At 42.9% G+C, this 20,985-nt stretch overlaps 1 protein-coding gene across 5 annotated transcripts in view; it reads right to left on the bottom strand.

Annotated features, from left to right (window-relative positions):
• Nucleotides 1–20,985, bottom strand: part of PDS5A (PDS5 cohesin associated factor A) — a 645,453-nt gene that overhangs the window by 511,717 nt on the left and 112,751 nt on the right. For all 5 annotated transcript variants that reach the window (XM_033947170.1, XM_033947134.1, XM_033947143.1 and 2 more), the window contains exons 4-5: nucleotides 10,891–10,977; nucleotides 8,832–8,929 (exon numbers count right to left, since the gene is read on the bottom strand). In XM_033947170.1, coding sequence (XP_033803061.1) covers nucleotides 8,832–8,929; nucleotides 10,891–10,977 — 185 coding nt within the window. The remainder of the gene's footprint in view (nucleotides 1–8,831; nucleotides 8,930–10,890; nucleotides 10,978–20,985) is intronic.

The raw sequence follows: 20,985 nt of genomic DNA, 5'->3' as shown, positions 1-20,985 counted from the left end.
ACAACAAATCACACACAAATTATTATAGAAGTGCATAAGAAGTGATCTCTAGCAATCAATTTACAATTCAGATGGTAAAAAGATAAAGGTGAGAGATGGAGACTGGACATCAGCAGCTTATCTGGTGACATGACAGGGTTTTTTTTTCTACTATTCAATGCTATGTTATTTTCAACATGTTTCTTCTCTTTAAAAAAGTTTTGCACATAGTAAAGCTTTATGGCCCTAAGAATTTAGTACATAAGGCATATAAAAGAGTTCTATATGCTAATAGAGACTTATTATTACAACCTAAGTGAACCACGGAGAACAAAGCTCATGACCCCACCATTACGTGTACTTTAAAATATGGGGGGTGATACAGACAAAGTTTCTAGGATTCTAAGAAAATACTGGCACATGATCACTCTAATTCCAGCATTTCAAAATAAACGATTACAAGTAGTGTATAAATGAAATCTAAATCTAAAATAAAAGTTATGCCCTGCTTTACCTACAAAAAATAGAGAGATTAGAGAACATTTTGCTTGTGAATCTTGTGGATGGGACAAAATATACACTCAAACATAAAACCACCTGTGACACAGATTTTGTAGTTTATTGTTTTGTTTGTCCCTGTAAGAAATTTTATATAGGACAAACATCTAGACAATTTCATTTAAGAGTGAATGAACATCGAAGTGCCATCATTAGAGGTCTAACAAATGCCCCTATGGTGTCACACTATGTCCATCACAATCATACGTTTTATGACTTAAGATGCTTTGTCATAGATCAGTGTTCTTCAACCTTTGACACCTATGGACCGGTGGAAATAAAATAATTATTTTGTGGTCCGGCACCAGTCTGCAGACCTGCAATTGAAGAACACTGGGCTAAGTCATGCCCATCTCCACTCAATCTCCAACCGAGACCCTACCCCCATAACAGTACTAATTGTAACACCATTTATTCCATTCATTTTTCATATATACACACAATATAATTGTATTAACAACACATAATGGTTAACCACAAAATTAAATTACACAAAGCACGCTCTATGCTTTTTAACTTTCATTCCTACCAGAAAACAGATAACCCCATGTAAATGCAGGACCAAAAACTGAAAGTATTTATATTTACAAACAAACCCTAAGATGCAAGACTGCAAGCAGTACAACCCCAGAGGAAAAGAAACAAATGCATTTCTTCCTGAACAAACAAATCAATCACTAAATAAAAACATTTCCCCTACCATTGTTGTCTCTCTCCCTCCATGTGCCTTGCCTTCTGGCCTGACTCCCGGTGTTATCTTTGGGCTGGTTCACTGTGCGGTTAACGCAGCATTTTTGGGCCGGCTCCCTGAGTGCTACACTGCACAAAGCTGTGGGCAGCAGCTCCTTGCACGCGTCTCGCACCTCATCTGGAAGCCTTCCCTCTGACATTGCGACGTCAGCAAGAAGACTTCTGGTTCAGGCACAGGACGCGCATAGGAGCCTTTTCCCATGGCTCTGTGCACTCGGGGAGATGGCCCGAAGATGCTGCATTGATCACACCGTGGACCGGCGACTGAAGAATGCTGTCTTGGGCCCGATGGACGTGCCGGCCCTGTGTACCGGCATAAAATTTTTACGGACTGGCACCGGTCCATGGAATGGCGGTTGAAGAACACTGTCACAGATCACATTGATGAAAAACAACGAGGTGGGTATAGAAAGCTAAGGCTTCTCCGGCGGGAACAACTTTGGATTTTCAATCTTAACTCAGTACAACCTTATGGACTACTAAATGTATCTATCGATTGGGTCTACTTTTATTAATTAATTAATTTGTTCATTCATTAATTTATCTGTTTTTTGAAATTCATTGAAAATTTTTTTGAATACATCTATTTGCATGTACTGTGAAAGCTATTTTTCAGGTCTTTAGTATTGCTTTAAGTCAGTGGTCTCAAACTCGCGGCCCGCCAGGTACTAGTTTGAGGCCCTTGGTATATTTATCTCAAAGTAATCTCAAAAGTAAAATAAAACAATTTCTTGATCATATGTCTCATTAGCTATAAATAACAATACAGTGGTACCTCGGTTTACGAGTGCACCAGTTTGCGAGTGTTTTGCAAGACGAGCAAAACATTCGCAAACTTGGTGCCTCGTAAACCGAGCTTGCCTCGCTATACGAGCGCCCCCCCCCCCCCCGCGATCCGGCATCCCCCCCGCGCGCGTTGCCCCCCCTCCATCCCGATCCTACTTCCCTCCCCCCGAGCAGTCAATGACACCCTTTACCCGACTTGGCACCAGTGCCGGTGCCCGAAGATCCTCCCTCTTCTGGCGTGGCTGGGCGGTGCGTCGGAGATCCTTCTTCTTCTGGTCTGGGCTAGGCTGGACTGGCTTTGAGCATTTGCGCATGCTCAAAGCCTTCTGGTCTCGCTCTCTCCGAGATTGAGAGCGAGACCAGAAGGCTTTGAGCATGCGCAAATGCTCAAAGCCAGTCCAGCCCAGCCCAGACTAGAAGAAGGAGGATCTCCGACGCACCGCCCAGCCCGCGCTGCGCCAGAAGAGGGAGGATCTTCGGGCACCGGCACTGGTGCCAAGTCGGGTAAAGGGTGTCATTGACTGCTCGGGGGGAGGGAAGTAGGATCGGGATGGAGGGGGGGCAACGCGCGCGGGGGGGATGCCGGATCACGGGGGGGGGGGGGCGCTCGTATAGCGAGGCAAGCTCGGTTTACGAGGCACCAAGTTTGCGAATGTTTTGCTCGTCTTGCAAAACACTCGCAAACTGGTGCACTCGTAAACCGAGGTACCACTGCTCAAAGCCAGTCCAGCCTAGCCCAGACCAGAAGAAGGAGGATCTCCGACGCACCGCCCAGCCACGCCAGAAGAGGGAGGATCTTCGGGCACCGGCACTGGTGCCAAGTCGGGTAAAGGGTGTCATTGACTGCTCGGGAGGGGGGAAAGTAGGAAGGCGGTGGAGGGGGCGCAACGCTAGCGGGGGGGGGGGGGGGATGCCGGTTCGCAGGGGGGGAAGCTGGATCGCGTGGAGCGGTTTGGAACAGAGTTGGATTCCTCAAGGGGGGGGGGGAGAATGGAGCAGCGCCGGTAGTCTCGTGGGGGGGAGGAGGTGGAACCAATCAAAGCAGTTTCCCTTACTTCCTATGGGGAAACTTGCTTTGATATACGAGCAATTTGGTTTACGAGCATGCTTCTGGAACGAATTATGCTTGTAAACCAAGGTTCCACTGTATTATTATTATTAAGACTTAGCCAAAAGGGAAGATTTATAAACTATAAAGAGTTTTTCCTCATGCAAAATTGTCATTTCTTTAATAAGACATTAACTATTTTTTTCTGTGGCCCTCCAAGCCCCTACAAATCCCACATGTGGCCCTGCAAAGGGTTTGAGTTTGAGACCACTGCTTTAAGTATAACGGTTCCAGTTATCTACTGCTGATCCTTTAATGAAAATTTGATCTGAGTGAGCTGGTCACGAGTTAGCAATGATGTGGCAGGCTCTCACTATACTATTTTAAAGAATGCTGGGGTGCCATTTTTTACCTTACCCTGCAGAATAGTGCTGCCTGATTCAAAGAAAAATATTTTGATTCGATTCACCCCGTTGAATCGATTTTTTGATTGGATTCGCTGTTAATGACACAGCTTTTTAAGTTTAAACAAAGTACAACAATAAATTTCACAAAGTACTTCAAAAAAATCACATTTTTCCATTAAAGCAGTTTTGGAGACATTTGCTTGAAGTGTCTTTTTTCCCAGTCCATAAGCAAGCAATATGAAAAAGATTTCCTTAAATTATCTACTCAAACATTTTTGCTATTTACTTTCATTGTATCTAGACTATTATTCAGTAGAAAAAATTTAGTTTGTTCAATCAAGCAGAACATTCACTCATAGAAGTCCAATGTCCAGACAGGATTTGATTGAACAAACTAAATTTTTTCTACTGAATAATAGTCTAGATACAATGAAAGTAAATAGCAAAAATGTTTGAGTAGATAATTAAGGAAATCTTTTTCATATTGCTTCAGACTGGACCTCCCCATCTTGTGCATGGAACTGTTGCTGGGGAACTGCGCTCTTTGAGGGGCACCCCCAGCGCCAACATGGCCACAATCCCCGAGGGTTTCATGTGGCCCTTATTAATCATGTAAGCTTCAAACATAATATTGATGAATGGAAACCCCTGTCCAGACATTCCCTGTGGATGCTCACGAGCAGCTTCCTGGGATTTTGCAGAGGTAGCATGGCTGCACTTCACCAGGGACACACTTGCACTGCTCCCTGGCTTGAACCTGGACTTTTTTCTTGGTCCTTGCACCATCAGGGCACCAATACCCCCCAAGGGACTAGAGGAGGCTAAGCCAGTGGCTCCCACCTTTCCTCACGTGCTGCGTAGCAAGTGGGACACAAACTATACTCAAACAACCTTCCAGCGCAAATCTGGCATGCATCCAAGATATCCTGGGCTGTGGAGTCCATCACACCTGTTTTGAGCAAAATTGAGGTGTTTTGATTTCAGTACCATAAATGTCCTAGGGAAGCAAAAACTAGCGATTTGGGGATTTTAGATGTGGGAGATCCTGACTAACCCCAGACCCCCTCCCCCAAAACCCTGATTTTAACCCTTCCCCCAACCCAATTTTGTTTTTCATGCTGTCAGCCTGTTAATTCACAATGCAATGCTGTGCGCTGGGAGCTGCAAGTGCTGAAGCTGCAGACAGCTTACTGGGAGAACTTCTGCCTCAACAAGTCTAGAATCTGAACTGCTCGTCTCTTCAGACTGCCTCTTGGGCCCCATAAACTGGCCGGAGATCTCAACCACCACCGAACCTCACACGTGCAGACAAGGGGAGACAAGCCTTACTCCCAAGAGATCGGTTCCTGAACCCCCAAATTGTTGGTGCAGGCTCTCCAAATGAGTGCACTTAAATGTAGTCTGCCCCTTGGAAGCAGACCCTCGATCTTAGAGTCTGCGCTCTCCCATAGCCAGACATGTCCCAAGATGGGGATCCTCTGCAGTGCCGAAAAGCCTCACAAACTGTAAACAAAAACCAAATTTACTTGAAAAATAAACACGAGCAGAAAAGACAGGCTCCTACCATCTCACTTGTAGAGAGACAAATGAGGAATTGGAGGACAGCCCAGAGGGATGAGTGGTGAAGCAATAGAATGCTAATGAGGCTTTCTACAAGAATTCTCGTGAGAAGGGGTTAACTACTCGAAGAATCAGGAAAAAAAGGTTTGGATAATTTCCTAAAACAAAAGTCCATAAGCCATTATTGAGATAGCTTGGAGACATCCACTGCTTATACCTAGGATAAGCAGCATAAAATCTGTTTTATTCCTTGAGATCTTGCCAGGTATTTGTGACTTGGATTGGCCACTGTTGGAAACAGGATACTGAGCTCGAAGGACCTTCGTTCTGTCCCAGTGTGTCAACATTTTGTGTTCTTATGTAAAGCCAATCCCTCTGGCAAGAAATCATGTACCTGATACTAGAGAGATCTGCTCAACAAAGAGGATGTTGGAATGATCAAGGCACTTCACAGTTGAACTCAGAGTAATATAGGCAAAGGCAACTGGGTGAGTCAAATGTTCTCTAACATAGCAGATAATGCCAACAGTGACCCAAACACAGATATGGAAGGGATGAAAATATGCCTACTTAAGGCAAGAAGTTACCAATTCTAGCCTGAAATGGGTCTGGCTTTCAAGGACAAATTAACCCAGTGCTTTAACCAAGTACATACAAAAATATTTAAATATTCATTTTTAGTATAAATCAAGACTATTTGCAGTGTTTTAAGACAAAAACTAAGAATTTCCAGGTTAACAAGCTGATTCTCAAAACCTAACACTGGTGGCAAGGCAAAAATAGTATAGAAATAGCACGCATTTTAATTTATGCAGTATGCTCATTTTCTCAGTGGTCAATTATGGATGCAAAAGCTGGACACTACGGAAACAAAACAGAAAGATGACTGACTCATTTGAGCTTTGGTGTTGGAAAATGATTTTATACATGCCATGATTGCTAGAAGAACTAACAAATCGATTTGATGGTTTTCTTGAAGGATCCCAAATATATGATATTGCAGTAATCCAAGGTGCTCAAGATTAGGGACTGAACTAGTAATCGAAAGGAGGGGAAGTCGAAGTAGTTTAATGGTACGGAGTTTATAGAGGGTGCAAAAGCATTTTTTAACCTGAGCTTTGGTGTGGTCTTCAAAAGTCAAGCATCGGTCCAGGATGACTCCAAGGATTTTAATGGTGGAATTGATTGGGTAAGTTAGCCCGTTTAGGTTCAGAGAGGTATTAGTTAGCTTATGGTTGGGACTTGCGAGGAAAAGCTTCGTTTTTTTTCTGGGTTTAATTTTAGTTTGAACAGAGGAGGTGAGTTGTTCAGTTTCATGTGTTAGTGAGGTTATGGGGATGATAACTGTAATGTCATTTGCATATATATATGATTTCAAGTTTAAATCGGAAAGCATGTGTCCCAGAGATGCCATATAGATGTTAAACAGAGAGGGAAGCCCTGGAGAACTCCGCAGGGGTTACACCAGGAATGGGAAAAGCTTCCATCTGTGGACCTGGTAGGTGCATTTTTTTAGGAAGCCAGTAAACCAGGTTAGTACTTGTCCTGAGATGCCTATAGAGTCGAGGCATCTGATCAGAATGTCATGGTCGACAAGGTCAAAGGCACTGCTTAAATCAAACTGAAGTACCAGTGCACTTTTTCCCAGAGAAAACAGATGGAAGAGGTGGTCGGTTAAGGATGCTAAGACAGTTTCTGTAATGTAGTTTTGTGTGAAATCCTAACTGGGAGTCATGTAGAATGTTGAACTTTTCAAGGTATGTCGTGAGGTCAAGATTGACTAGACCTTCCATTAGTTTGAGGAAGAGAGGTATGTTGGCGATGGGTCTGTAGTTGGTGGTCGAAGAGACTGGTTCTTTGGGGTTTTTGATGATTGGAGTCACCAGAATGTGCCCGAGTTCCAGCGGGAAGTAGCCGGGGTCAGGCAAAGAGAGACCCAGTTGAAAAGTTCAGCTTTGAAAGGGGAGGGGGCTGTTTTCATGATAATCGGTGGGTAGTTATCTAGCAGGCAGTTGGATTTAGCATATTTGGAGTAGAGCTTGAGAAATTGGTTCCAGTCTGGGTTTTCGAAGTGGTTCCAAATCATGTCAGCACTTGAGCCTACATTTGCTAGAGCAGATAGATTGATTGATGGGTCTGTGCTTGTAGTTATGAGGGACATTTTCAAATTGTGAATTTTTTGTGGCGAAGTAGTCAGCTAAGTTTGCCGCTGAGGGTGGGAGGTCTGAGTGGGAAAGTTTATGTAAATCGATATCAAATAAGGAATTGACTATTTTGAAGAGTTCTTTGCTGTTCAGTGAAGGAGAGTTGATTGTTTGGGAGTAATATTTGCAACGCTTATCTTTGATCATTTTTTTGTATTCAATAACTTTTAGTCGTCAAGTGTATCTGTCTTTATCTTTTCCTGATTTGCACCATGTTCTTTCTAGTTTACGTACCTCTCGTTTTAATGTTGTTAGGTCGGCATCATACCAGCTGGCTGATAATCGGTGTCTTTTCTTACGTACTTTCTTCAATGGTGCAATGTTGTTTAGGACCTGGTTACTGAAGTTTTTCCATCCTGTGATGAAATTTGGGTCTAAGTCGGGAATGGATATTAAGTTATAGTGTGATCAAAATTCTACTGGGTTTAGTTGTCCTCTTGTCCATTTTGTTTTCTCTTTGTGATTGATCTTTGGTTGCCCTTTTCTTTGCATTTTGAGCCGGTGCAATTTAAAATTACATAGTAGGTGATATGACCAGGGGGTGTTGGTCCAAGCTTCATCTTTAAGGCTTATATCGGAGGTTGTAGGGGCGTTGGAAGGGTGATCAAGTCTAAATGGTGACCTTTTTTGTGGGTTTTTCTCGGAGGTGGTTTGGAAAAACTTAAAGATGTGAGGAAGGAAAGTAGATCTGCAACGTTGGGATTCTCTTCCTGCTCGAGGTGTAGATTGACATCACCAGCAAGAAGATTGTAGGCGCCAGCTACCGAGTTTGTGAGGAGGAATTCGTAGAGGTCTTCTTTTGCTAGGTTCCATTTGTTAGGGTGTGTGTAGAATACTGTAACAATCAGATTATCTATACAGTCTTCTTTGGATATTTTGCAGGTGAGAATTTCCAGGTCATTGGTTGATTTAGACAAAGACTACTAACCAATTTTTTTAGCAGCCCTCTGGACCGACTCCATCCTATTTATATCTTTTTGAAGGTGTGGTCTCCAAAACCGCACACATTATTCCAAATGGGGCCTCACCAGAGATCTATACAATGGCACTATCATCTCCCTTTTCCTACTGGCCATACCTCTCCTTATGCACCCAAACATCTTCCTGGTTTTGACCACCACTCTTTCTACTTGTTTTGCCACTGAGTTCATCAGATATAATCACCCCCAAGTCCTGCTCTTCTTCCACATACAGAAGTATCTAGCTTTCTATACTATGTATTCACCAAGCATATTTCTCTTCTTGTTTTTGCTTTTATAGCACACACATAATTTGAGCATCATCTCCTTTGAGCATTGGAGAGCTTGTTTTCTGGGCTGTTACTGCAGTATGAGGTATGCTCTGTTGGCTTTATTGCGGGAGTTCTGAGAATCAACCTATAAAGTCAGATTTTCTAGATCCTATTTGCCCTAGATTTTGGGAAACTATTTTTATCAGTCTGGAACAAATATTTAAAACTCTGATTTTCTACAATGAAGGATTAAAAAATCATTACAGATAGTTCATATGTAAGAAAACTAAAAATGTAATATAACTTACTTGATCACTGAGAAAAGGGTTCTAAAAAGTTGAATAAAAATTTCATTGCAATCCTCCAACTCAAAGCAGATATTGTAAGATTTTACCCATGCTAAATTCTACAGCAGCAAAGAAAAAAAGAACAAAAACAGCCCATTAGCAAATGGATAAACCAATGCAAAAATAAAATTTTCATACAGGACCAATAACAAAAAAACCTTCTGAATAGATTAAACTAAGATTACTTGAAAAATCTTCAGTGTCAAACCTGGCCCATTAATTAAACCTAGGTCCTACATATACCAGCACTTGCCACTGAACTATTGACCACAGGTACTCAGTATTTTGTGCGTCTGTTAAAACATACCAACTTACCTAGTGAGTGATTACTATTTCCAGAGTACAGCCTTTGATAACTGTGAAAAACTGCATGAAGAAACTGATGGAAGGTTACTATGGAAAAGGACAATGGCACAGTGTGTATACCTGCATGCAGGGCTGTGGAGTCGGAGACAATTTTAGGAACCTGTAGTCAGAGTCGTGTGTACCAGAAACTTAGGAGTCGGAGTCGAAGGATTTATCTACCGACTCCACAGCCCTACCTGCATGTGCCTCCCATTTTATTCCTGATATGGCTCTGCTCCTGTAGTGAACTGACCAGTGACCAAATAGAAAAAGCACTCAGGACCTTCAAGTATGGGGCAACCAAACTTCTTTTTATTGAAGGCCCTAGGAGCTTTTTCTCCAGATAATGTGTACTTTGATGACTTCTTTTCAATGGCAATGACCTACTAAGCAAGTAGTAACAACATTTCAACACAGACACACATCATGCATTTGCCTCCCCACCTTACCCCCAAAAGGGATAGATTTCCCCTCATCCCCACTAGTTTCTTTCTCTCTCAATCACCTCACTTTGGCCTTCCCATCTTTCTCCCAATAGTTTCTCACTCTCAATCCACAACCTTTATGTCCACCAGTCTCAACTCCCATATAGTATAGCCATCATTCTTCTCTTTGCTCCTTCCTTCAGCCAGCTTTCAGCTATTAATCATGATTAAAAAACATAATCCCAATTAATCGCATGCAGCCCTCTTCTGCCTCCCTCTTCCCCTACACAGTCTGGAATGTGGCCCTTCCCTCCCAGACCCAACACTGCTTGCTCTCCCCCCACTCCTTCAAAGTTTGAAGACGGCCAAGTGGCCCTGCAGTGTCAGCAGCAGCCATACAGAAAGGCTGTCTGCAGCTTGCACCAGACCTTTCCCTCTGACCCAACCTGCCCATTCTGACACAATTTCCTGTTTTCAGAAGGTACATGCCAGGACTGAAGTAAACTCTTAGTTGAGAATGCAGGCAGCTTTTTTGTACAGCTGCTAATGGTGCTGCAGGGCTAATGGTGCTGCAGACTGGTCTTAAAACTTTGAAAGTATGCAAGGTGCATAGGGTGGGAAGGAATTAAGAGAGAACCAGTGCAGGCAGGAGGGAGCGAGAAAATGAGACTGGGGGGGGGGGGGGGGAGTAGGACAGGAAGGGAGCAAGTTGGACTTGGAGCTGGCAAAGGGAAAATATTGAGAGGAACCCTTAGAGACCTGGGCCCCATTCTTTAACGCTAAGAAATATACAGATGTTCAAATATCTGCTTATGGACCTATGGAATGAAAAAAAATGCCCATTCTCTTTATTCTGAACCTGCTGATTTAGTCTCCTTTCCCAGAAACGATCACAAATAAATGGCAACAGCTGATCGACTGGGTGTCTTCCTCAATGAGTGCTGAAAGCAGGACAAGCATAGGCTTCAGAAGCTTGCAACTGGGAGATGGAAACAAATGGTCAGCAGAAATGTTGGAGCCTTAATCATGTCCTCTGTGAATTCCTGATGTCCTTTACTTGCAACATAAAAAAATACAACTGGCAAACACACTCACAAGTCTCGATAATCTAAAAAGTATGACCACTGGTTTGCTTTTTTGGGGAGGTTCCTCCCTCTGTTCACTGGTTATGCTGTGTATTTAAATTTAGACCACATTTCCTAGAACAACAGAGAAACAACATCTTCAAATAAAGCACATAGTGTTATTACCTCTAATAAGTAAAAATATCTATTAAATTGTGGGCTCTTTGTGTCCTCCAAGCCTTTTAACTGTCTTGTAATAAACAAGAATATGTCCTGTAAAAAAAGAAAAAAAAAAGTCACAGACAAATCTTTTAAATATATCAACCAAGCAATAAAGCAGAAGAGGGTGTGCAGTAAATCAGTGGTTCTCAACTCTGTCCTGGAGGACCACCAGCCAGCAGGTTTTCAGGATAGCCCTAATGAATATGCATGAAAAAGATTTGCATGCAATGAAAATGAAATGAGTGTACATCTGCCCCATGCATTTTCAATAGGGCTATCCTGAAAACCCGACTGGCTATTGGTCCTCCAGGACAGGGTTTGCTAACAGCAGTGTAGAGTACCATTAGTATAGAAATAAATATACATACCATTAGTATAGAAATAAATATACATACAGTAGGGCCAACTCTATACATATTCCCCCATTTTTGTTTTTCCCACAAAACAGAACACAAACTAAAACTTAACTCTGACAAAACAAACTTCATCCTCCTAGAAAACAGCAAAACTCCAACCTTAACAAACCTGGTAAAAAACTCGGTCTCATACCCCATTCAACCCACGCTAAAACTTCTTAGAGTACTGACTGACAGAGGCTGTATGTACCATGCAACCACAAATCAACAAAATAATAAAAGCATCATTCGCAACTATGAGAAACCTAAGACAAATTTGAAAATTCTTTGACAGGAAACAATTCCAACTTTTGGTACAATCTCTTATCCTTGGACTAAGACTACTGCAACATATTATACCTCCCCTGCCCAGCGGCCATGATAAAGCAACTACAAACAATACAAAATACAGCCCTAAGACTCATCTACTCATTGAAAAAATATGACCACATTAGAGATGTATACCACGACTCAAACTGGCTCCCAATACATGCAAGAGTACCCTTCAAATTCTATTGCCTACTATTCAAAGCTATTAACGGAGACAGCCCAACCTACTGGAACAACTAACTAATTCAAGCCAGCTCAACAGAAGAACCCACTCACTATTCACACACCCGCCAACCAAAAATGTCAAATGAAGAAAACTATATGACAACCTAATGGCCACCAGAGCAGCAAAACTAGATAGACAAATCACCAATCTGCTGTCTTCGACCAGACTACAAAACCTTCAAAAAAGAAAAAAAACCTCTACTTTTCAAAAAAATACATAAAACCTATTTAACACGACCAGTTCCTTCCCAAGCTCCACCTACCACACTGTCTACTCCTATCAAATCTAAAATGTTCAAATTACCCAACATGTATTACCTTAATTTCTCGACAATTCTTATGTAATCCGCCTTGAACCGCAAAGTAATGGTGGAATAGAAATCACTAATGTAATGTAATGTACTAAATCAAGTCTGTTTTAACTTATGCCCATCTATGTGACATCTTCAAGTACCACTGGAACAAAGCTGCAGGCTCTACTATTTTAAAACTGCATATCCATTTCTATTCATTATAAAACCTTTTCTGTCATATTATTAGTTATGAAATTGATTTGATCTATTCCCTTTTTATGCAATTGATAAGTAGCCCAACACTTACAAAAGTGGGCTGAGAACTAACTAATCCTCCATTGCTTCAAGCCCAAATATACAGTAAGATTGTAAGCCATCTGAAGATAGGAAGATACCCACTATTTCTGCATGTAACTTGTTTTGAACTACTGATACAGGAGTGGACAAAATCTAATTCAAGTGTTATTTATTTGTATTTAGTTCACACCTTTTTCAGAAGTAGTTCAAAGTAAGTTACATTCATATGCACTAGGAATTTACCTGTCTGGAGGGCTTACCATCTAAGTTTGTATCTGAGGCAATGGCAGGTTAAGCGACTTACTCAAGATCACAAGGAGCTACAATGGGACTTGAACCCAGACTTTCCTGTTTGTCAGGACGGTAATCTAATCACTAGGCTATTCCTCCTCTATGGCCTCACACAACAGGATATTAAATTTTTTTATGCCTCTACCTTAATCCTTATCCCCAAAGTGTTCATAAAACCAGTGTTATGTGCTGCAAAAAGAGATTAGGTTCTTACCTTGATAATATCTTTTCTAGTATATAGGGATGGCATGCTGAACCACAGGGTATTTAATCAATTGTTTATGTTTAAGCACTGACTGCCTTAATTTCAAGAAACTGTTAAAAACCAAGTTGTTCACAGATGCCTATATGTAGAGGCAATACAGTCTAGGATATGTTTGATCCTTATGGAACTAGTACCTTCTGCATTGGCTATTGAAGTCTATAAGTAGACAGTTTTATGATCATCTATGTTGTGAATAGACTGTTTGTTGAGAGGAAGTGGAATTTTGTTAGTCTTAAGTTATTGAGATGTAATTACGTATGTCCAATTTTATGGAAAATGCTTAGAGTACAGGCGGTATATAGATAGATAAATTTGATACCCCACTGAATGTCAAGTCACAGCAGTTTACATACATAATAAAACAAGCAATTACAAATAGCAATACAAATAATCCAATTCCATAAAATTATAAAATCAAAATTCTATTCCTAAAATGCAGTAATCTAGAATTAATGATGTCATAATTGTAGTTTCCCAAACGATTCCCCAAACTAAATTGCAGAAAGATGTCAATCACAGCTTTTGAACATATCCTCCTTCTTCCTGGTCTCTGCTGTCTCTTTCAGTTCATAGCAAAGCATGCAAGAGCTCTAGAGTAAAAGACAGGAGAAGGAGAGACACAGAGAACTCCCCGAAACCAAGGTTCTGATTTGCTCATATAATGTTATAACAGTCAATAATGAAACTGTAATTTATAAATGAATGAACATTGCCATTGGACAGTAAAACTCATTAAATAAAAACAACAGCTTCAATATTAGCGGAGCTCTATTATCTCTTGAGATTCTATTTTCAAACAGATTCTGAACCTATAGTCCAACTGACAAAGAAGTCTTAGCTATGCAGAGGTCCACGAAGCTTAAGACATTAACAGGTGCATCAAATTATTGGGCAGGGGGGTTCAGCATTACATTACTTTACATTGGTGTCTTCTATTCCGCCAATACCTTTCAGTTCTAGTCGGTTTACAACAAGAGCTGGCCTGGGCATTTCCAGGGAGAATACAAGGTTAATAGATGTAGTATGCGTTGGGATCTGTGGAGGATCGATCAGGTTTAGTTAGATCATTTGCCAAATTTCTTGAATAGAAAAGTTTTAAGTTCTTTCCTGAATGTTTTATAGTTGGGCGTCATATTCAGCAGATTGGAGAGCATACCATTCCTATCTACTGGAAAAGATATTATCATGGTAAGAATCTAATCTCTTTTTCCAGTGCAATAGGGTTGGTATGCTGAACCTAGAGACGTATCTAAACAGTCCCCAAAGTCTCGTGTGGGATAGATAAACCTGCTCTCAATACCGAAGATCCAAACATGGAATCCTCCTATGCTGCCATGTCTACCCTAGAGAATTTAGTGAACGTGTGAAGGGAAGACCATGTAGCAGATCAACATATCTCTTCCGGAGGTATCATCCATAATTACACCCAAGAGAAGGCTACTCCTCTAGTCGAATGTGCTTTCAACAACACTGGCAGTTGTTTGCCACAATATATGTAGAGGAGATCGCTGCCAGAATCCACCTGGAAATGGTGACGTTGGAAGCTGATCTCCTCACCTTGATTCTTTGGTTAGTACAAAGAAATAGTCCGAAAGACAAAACTGATTAGTCACTTCTAGGTAATTCAAAAAAGAACTCTGGGACATCCAGAAGCTTTAAAGCCTTGTCTTTTCTTGTAGAACCTGTAGGTTAAAAGGCTGGTAGTTTAACTTCCTGGTTGATGTGAAATGCTGAAACAACCTTTACAAAAAATAAGGTACTATCACAAGGTCACTCCCGCGTCCATGATTCTTAGGAATGGTACCCTGCATGACAAAGCTTGCAATTCTGAAACACTTCTAGCCGAGGTAATTGCAACTAGAAATATCGCTTTGATCATAAGATCCATGGGAGAAGTTCCCTCCAAGGGCTCATAAGGGGCCCTCATCAGACCCTCTAACAAGATGCTGAGATTCCAGGAAAGGAAAGTATCTCGGATTGGCAGCCTAAGCTTCAGGACTCCTTTGAAGAATCTAATAATGTCTGGATGAACCGTTAGTGAAACACACTTCTCTTGGTCTCTAAAGCAAGCAAGGCCTGCCATCTGCACCTTAAGGGACACATACAAACATGATGGCAGATAAAGGCCAAATGGCCCATCTAGTGCAGTAACCATCATCTCTTTCTCTCTCTCTCTGAGAGATCCCACGTGCCTATTCCACGCTTTCTTGGAAGTCAGACACAGGCACCATCTCCACCACTTCTTCCGGGAGACTGTTCCATGTATCTACCACCCTTTCTATCAAAAAGTATTTCCTTTGATTACTCCGGAGCCTATTACCTCTTAACTTCATCCTATGCTCTCACATTTCAGAGCTTCCTTTCAATTGAAAGACTCGACTCATGTGCATTTACGTCATGTAGGTATTTAAACGTCTATCATATCTCTCCCTCTCCCGCCTTTCCTTCAAAGTATACATACTGAAATCTTTAAGTTTGTCCCTATATGCCTATCCTTTGTCCAGGCCCTCTTGAAGGAAGGCAAGTACTGGCAATATTGGGGCTTTGTCGGGCTCCAGATTTTCCTTGCTGCATCAGTGCTGAAATGTATCTCATGCCTTGGCATATGCCAAGAGTGGATGGATTCTTGGCCTTCAGTAGGGTGGCAATTATCACTTCTGAATATTATTATTATTAGGTTTTTTATATATACCGCCTATCAAGCTTTTCTAAGCAGTTTTACAATCAGATGCTCAAGTATCCTTTCTTGGCTAGTTTTGTGGCTATACTTTAAGACCGAAGTGACCCAGATCTTCTAGGTCAACTGGACCCTTTGAGAGCAAGCCCAGATACACTTGGAGTTGGAGACATTAGTCCTCTTACAGGCATACTGGATCCACATATCAGGGATGCCTGGGCTAATCCGGGGCCATGAGGATCACCCTTCCCGGGTGACTTCTTATGCGACAGACCACTCGGCCTATCAGGGGCCATGGAGGAAACACATATAGTAGTCTGGACTTCAGCCATGGTTGAACCAGGGCATCAAGTCCTGCATTCCCATTTCGTAACTTCAACTTAAGAACCATTGCACTTTCCTGTTCTGTGCCATTGCCATTAAATTGAACATTGGAAACCCCCAACATCCAACAATGTCCTGGAACACTCTCAGGGACAATGACCACTCTCCCAGGTACATTGTGTCTGTTTAGATAGTCTGCTTGCACATTGTCCATTCCAGCTAAGTGTGCCGCTGTAATGGCTAGCAGGTTTTTCTGTCCAACTGAACAAGACTCACTTCTTGCTGGAGCGATGCACTTCTGGTGCATCTCTGCCAGTTGACATAATCTACTGCCATGGCACTGACTGAGAATACTCTTACGGCTCCGCCTTCCAGCACAGACTGTAGTTTTCATAGTGCCAGGTGTACCGCTCTCTGCTCCAGCCTGTTGATCGACCACTTCCATTAGGATGGTGTCCATTCCCCTTGCACTGGGCGACCACTGCAATGAGCTCCCCCCCCAGCCAAACAGACTGGCATCTATCATCGGTGTAACCCAGGAATCAATCTGAAGTGAATTCCCTTTGCTAGAGACTGCAGTTAGAGCTACCAGTGCATGCTGCAACAAGCTACCTCCGTTCAGGGCAGAGAAGCTTGTAGGAAGTCCCTCTGAGGAGACCAACAAGACAACAGAGGATTCTGGAGTGGATGCATATGTGCCCTTCCCCAGGGCATTACTTTTATGGCAGCCACCATCGACCCCCAGCATCTAGAGATAGTGCAACGCCATAGGCACTGGCTGTGACAGGAGGCTCGTGATTTGCCCCTGAAGCTTCTGTCTGCGTGTCTGTGGAAGAAAAACTCGGTCTATTTCCATGTTGAATAGAGCTCCCAGGCAGTGTTCCCTCTAAGCGGGCGGGTGTTGTGAGCAAACTTTTTTCACCGTGAGCCAAAAATATCGGGCGCCAGCAAGTTATGAGCCAACTCGCCCGATTCTCCTCTCGCCGCCCTGCCATCTGCCGTACGCCTCTTCCGATCGTGCGCTGTGACGAGAAACGTGTGCGCTGCGATGTAATATTTTGTGCGCCAGCGCACGCCAGCGCAGCTTAGCGGGAACACTGGTTCAAATGGTTTTATTTATTTCCCCAAATTTATTTTTGTTATACGCATTGAAAATATTTGATATTGCGTTTAAATCAAAATCTCAATAAACTTGAAACGAGTGCCCGTGAGATTGTGGGAGGGTTAAATACTCAAAACTTAGAAGTTTTTGCTACGCCAGCTTTCTGGTATCTTTACATACAGTGGCGTACCTAGCATATGTAACACCCGGGACCCATAATTTTTTGGCACCCCCCCTCCCCATCTGTAAGAAAATCATGATTTTTAGTAACAAACCACACGTCACACATGAGTACCTAGGAAAAGGCAGCATCTTACATATTGCAGTGAGCAGTACATCAATACACCCATTGTAAAACTAAACAAGCCAGACCAGCACAGATCAATCCTACACCGTCAATCCTAACAGAAAACCATGTCTTTCGAACACACAGAACACAGAAAACACCTTCGCCTAGTAAGGAATATGTAATCACAAACTAACCCCTCCCTCTTTTACAAAACTGTAGTGTGGATTTTAGCTACGGAGGTAACAGCTCTGATGCTCATAAAATTCTGAGCATCAGAGCTGCTACCACCAAGGCTGGTGCTAAAAACGCTTCACAGTTTTGTAAAAGGGGGAATAAAATAAAAATACATAGACAAAGGTTAAATTGAACCAGCAAGAAGCTGGACTCTGCATACAATGCTTCACAGAAACAGTGACACGTCTCCTAAAGCAATAAATAAATAGAAATTTTTTTCTACCTTTGTCTTCTGTGGTTTCTCCTTTCCTCATCTTCTTGTAACTCTCTTCCTTCCATCCACTGTCTGCCGTCTCTCTTCCCCTATATGACATCTTCTCTCCTTCTATGCCCCTTCCAGAAACTGTATGCCTCCCCCTTCCATCTCTCCTTTCACCCCATTGGTCTGGCATCTCTCTCCTCGCCTTCCCTCTCCCACACCTCTCCTCATAGTCTGGTATCTCCCCTTCCCTGATTCTCTGGCATCTCTCTCCTTTCCTTTTCTTCCATCTTTCGCTCCCCCTCCATGCTCTCACATCTCCCCCTTCCTTTTCCCTTAGACTGGCATACCTTCCTCCTACGCTCCAAGCCCTGGCATCTCCTTTAATTCCCTCCCTCATCTTCCTTCTCCCTCCAGCTGGGTACCGCAACACTCTTCCCTGCAGCTCTGCACTTCCCCACAATTGCCATGCTTCGGTTCCTCTTCTTCCTTCCTTCCTCCCCCCCCCCGCGGGACCCTGCGGCACCATCAACTCTTACTCCCTCTAATGTCGGCCCTGCAGCTCCAGACTTCCTCGCACCTTCCCCCCTCCCCCTTTGGATCGCTATTATTTTAAATGTTATAGCCGCGGAGCTGTATCCATCAGTGGAGATGTCTAACCTCGGCCTGCCCCGGAACTCTTACTGCAGCAGACGCCCGTCTAGGCAGGAACAGGAAGTCACTGTTGCAGTAAGAGTTCCGGGGCAGGCCGAGGTTAGACATCTCCACTGATGGATACAGCTCCGCGGCTATAACATTTAAAATAATAGCGATCCAAAGGGGGAGGGGAGAAGGTGCGAGGAAGTCTGGAGCTGCAGGGCCGACATTAGAGGGAGTAAGAGTTGATGGTGCCGCAGGGTCCCGCGGGGGGGGGGGGGAGGAAGGAAGGAAGAAGAGGAACCGAAGCATGGCAATTGTGGGGAAGTGCAATCCCCCCAATGCGTCCCCTTACCTTACCGACGCGTGTGTGCGCTGTGAAGAGAAACTTTGCGCTGCGATGTAATATTTTGTGCGCGAACGCAGGCCAGCGCAGCTTAGCGGGAACACTGCTCCCAGGTACTCCAAAGACTGAGTCGAGACAAATTAACTTTTTTGAAAGCTTACAATACAGCCCTGATTCTGCAAAGTTTTCACAACTGCCACCAATGCACTTTTTCCTCTTCTCAGGAGGGTGCTCTGATGAGCAAGTAGACTAAATAAGGATGTACCAGCCAGCCCACTCTGCAGAGATGAGCTGCTTTGGTGAACATACAGGGCACCGTTGCCAGCCCAAATGGCAGCATTGAGAATTGATAGTGATTCTCCAAAACGTGAAATCTCAGAACTTTCTGTGTGCCAGGAGAATTGAAATGTAAAAATAAGCTTCTGTCAAATCCAGGGTGGTCAGAAACTCTCCCAGCTGGACTGCTACAATGACAGATCGCACAGTCTTCATCCAGAAACGCGGAACCCTCAGAGCCGCATTGATGTATTTGAGATCCAGGATGGGTTTCAGGTTGGCAGAACCTTTCTTGGGCACAACAAAGTATCTGCACGAGCCCAATTGTTCTTCCAGAATTGGTTCTATGGCTTGAATGTCCAGCAATGTTTAGTGTTGCCAATACCTGGGCCACCCGGTGCAGTCAGCTTGCTGGAGAATCTGCGAACAGTCGAACAGAGAGAATGCAACCTCTATCTTGTAACCCTTTCTGTTAATATCCAAGACCTCCACAAAAAACCTCCACACTTTACCTCACTCATACAAAAGCCTTCGGCATTAAAAAGATTATCAAAGCTCACTGGCATATCTTACAAGTACACCCAGGGCTCTCTCAACCCCCTCTGTTTGCGTTTTCCCGAGGCAGAAATTTACGTGAACGCATTACGACCTCTCAATTTGTCAGTGCACATGTCAACACCTTAGTTCAATCTAAAGGTCACTTTAAATGTGGTAACTGCACAATATGCTCTTATGCCCTTGGTATATTTGTGTGGGGGTGATTGTAGCTGGTTTAATAGCCTCCAATTCCTGCTTAAGTTTGCAGAGCTCCTGTTTGATACTAGCAAGTTGAAGACAAATGGGGCAAGCCTTGAGCCTCCAGATGCTTTGCCTGGGAACTAAAACACCATAATGATTGCACTGAATGAAATTCATCTTGGTTGGCTGGAACTGGGATTGACTGAGACTTCTTGATTATTAGGCTGTCTATATACAAGTTGCAGAACCTGGGGAGGGTCGGGTGTGGGGTGGGTGGAAGGGACTAAAATCCCAGTGACTCACCTAGATCCCTATCAGCAGTCTTGGTCTCCACCACTTCTTTCAGGAGACTGTTCCGTGCATCTACCACCCTATCTGTAAAAAAGTATTTCCTTAGATTACTCCTGAGTCTATTACCTCTTAACTTCATCCTATGCCCTCTCATTCAAGAGCTTCTTTCAAATGAGAGACTCAACTCATGTGCATTTACATTACGTACGTATTTAAGTCTCTATCATATATCCTCTCTCCCCCTTTCCTCCAAAGTATACAGATTGAGATCTTTAAGTCTGTCCCCCATACGCCTTATGATGAAGACTACGTACAATTTTGAAGGCACATTCTCCAGAATTGTACACAACATTCTAAATGAGATTTCACCAAAGTCCTATACAGGGGCATCAATACTTCCTTTTTCCTACTAGCCATACTTCTTCCTATTCACCCTAGCATTCTTCTAGCTTTCGCCGACACCTTTTCAACCTGTTTGATCACCTTAAGATCATCACATACAACCAAACCCAAGTCCTGCTCTTCTGTTGTGCACATAAGATCTTCACCCTCTAAACTGTACCATTATCTTTGGGATTTTGCAGCCCAAATGCATGACCTTGCATTTCTTAGCATTACATTTTAGCTTCCAAATTTCAAACTATTCTTCAAGCTTCACTAGGTCTTTCTTCATGTTATTCACACCATCCAGGGTGTCTACTCTATTGCAGATTTTGGTGTCATCCGCAAAGAGGCAAATCTTACCTGACAGCCCTTTAGCAATATCGCTTATAAAAATGTTAAAAAGAACAGGCCCAAGAACAGAACCTTGAGGCACACCACTGGTAACATCCCTTTCCTTGAAGCGATCT

The sequence above is a fragment of the Geotrypetes seraphini genome, chromosome 1 (genome assembly GCF_902459505.1).
Source record: "Geotrypetes seraphini chromosome 1, aGeoSer1.1, whole genome shotgun sequence".
Classification (NCBI taxonomy): domain Eukaryota; kingdom Metazoa; phylum Chordata; class Amphibia; order Gymnophiona; family Dermophiidae; genus Geotrypetes; species Geotrypetes seraphini.
The sequence above is the reverse complement of the archived record's forward strand: the minus strand, read 5'-3'. Positions and strand labels throughout refer to the sequence as shown.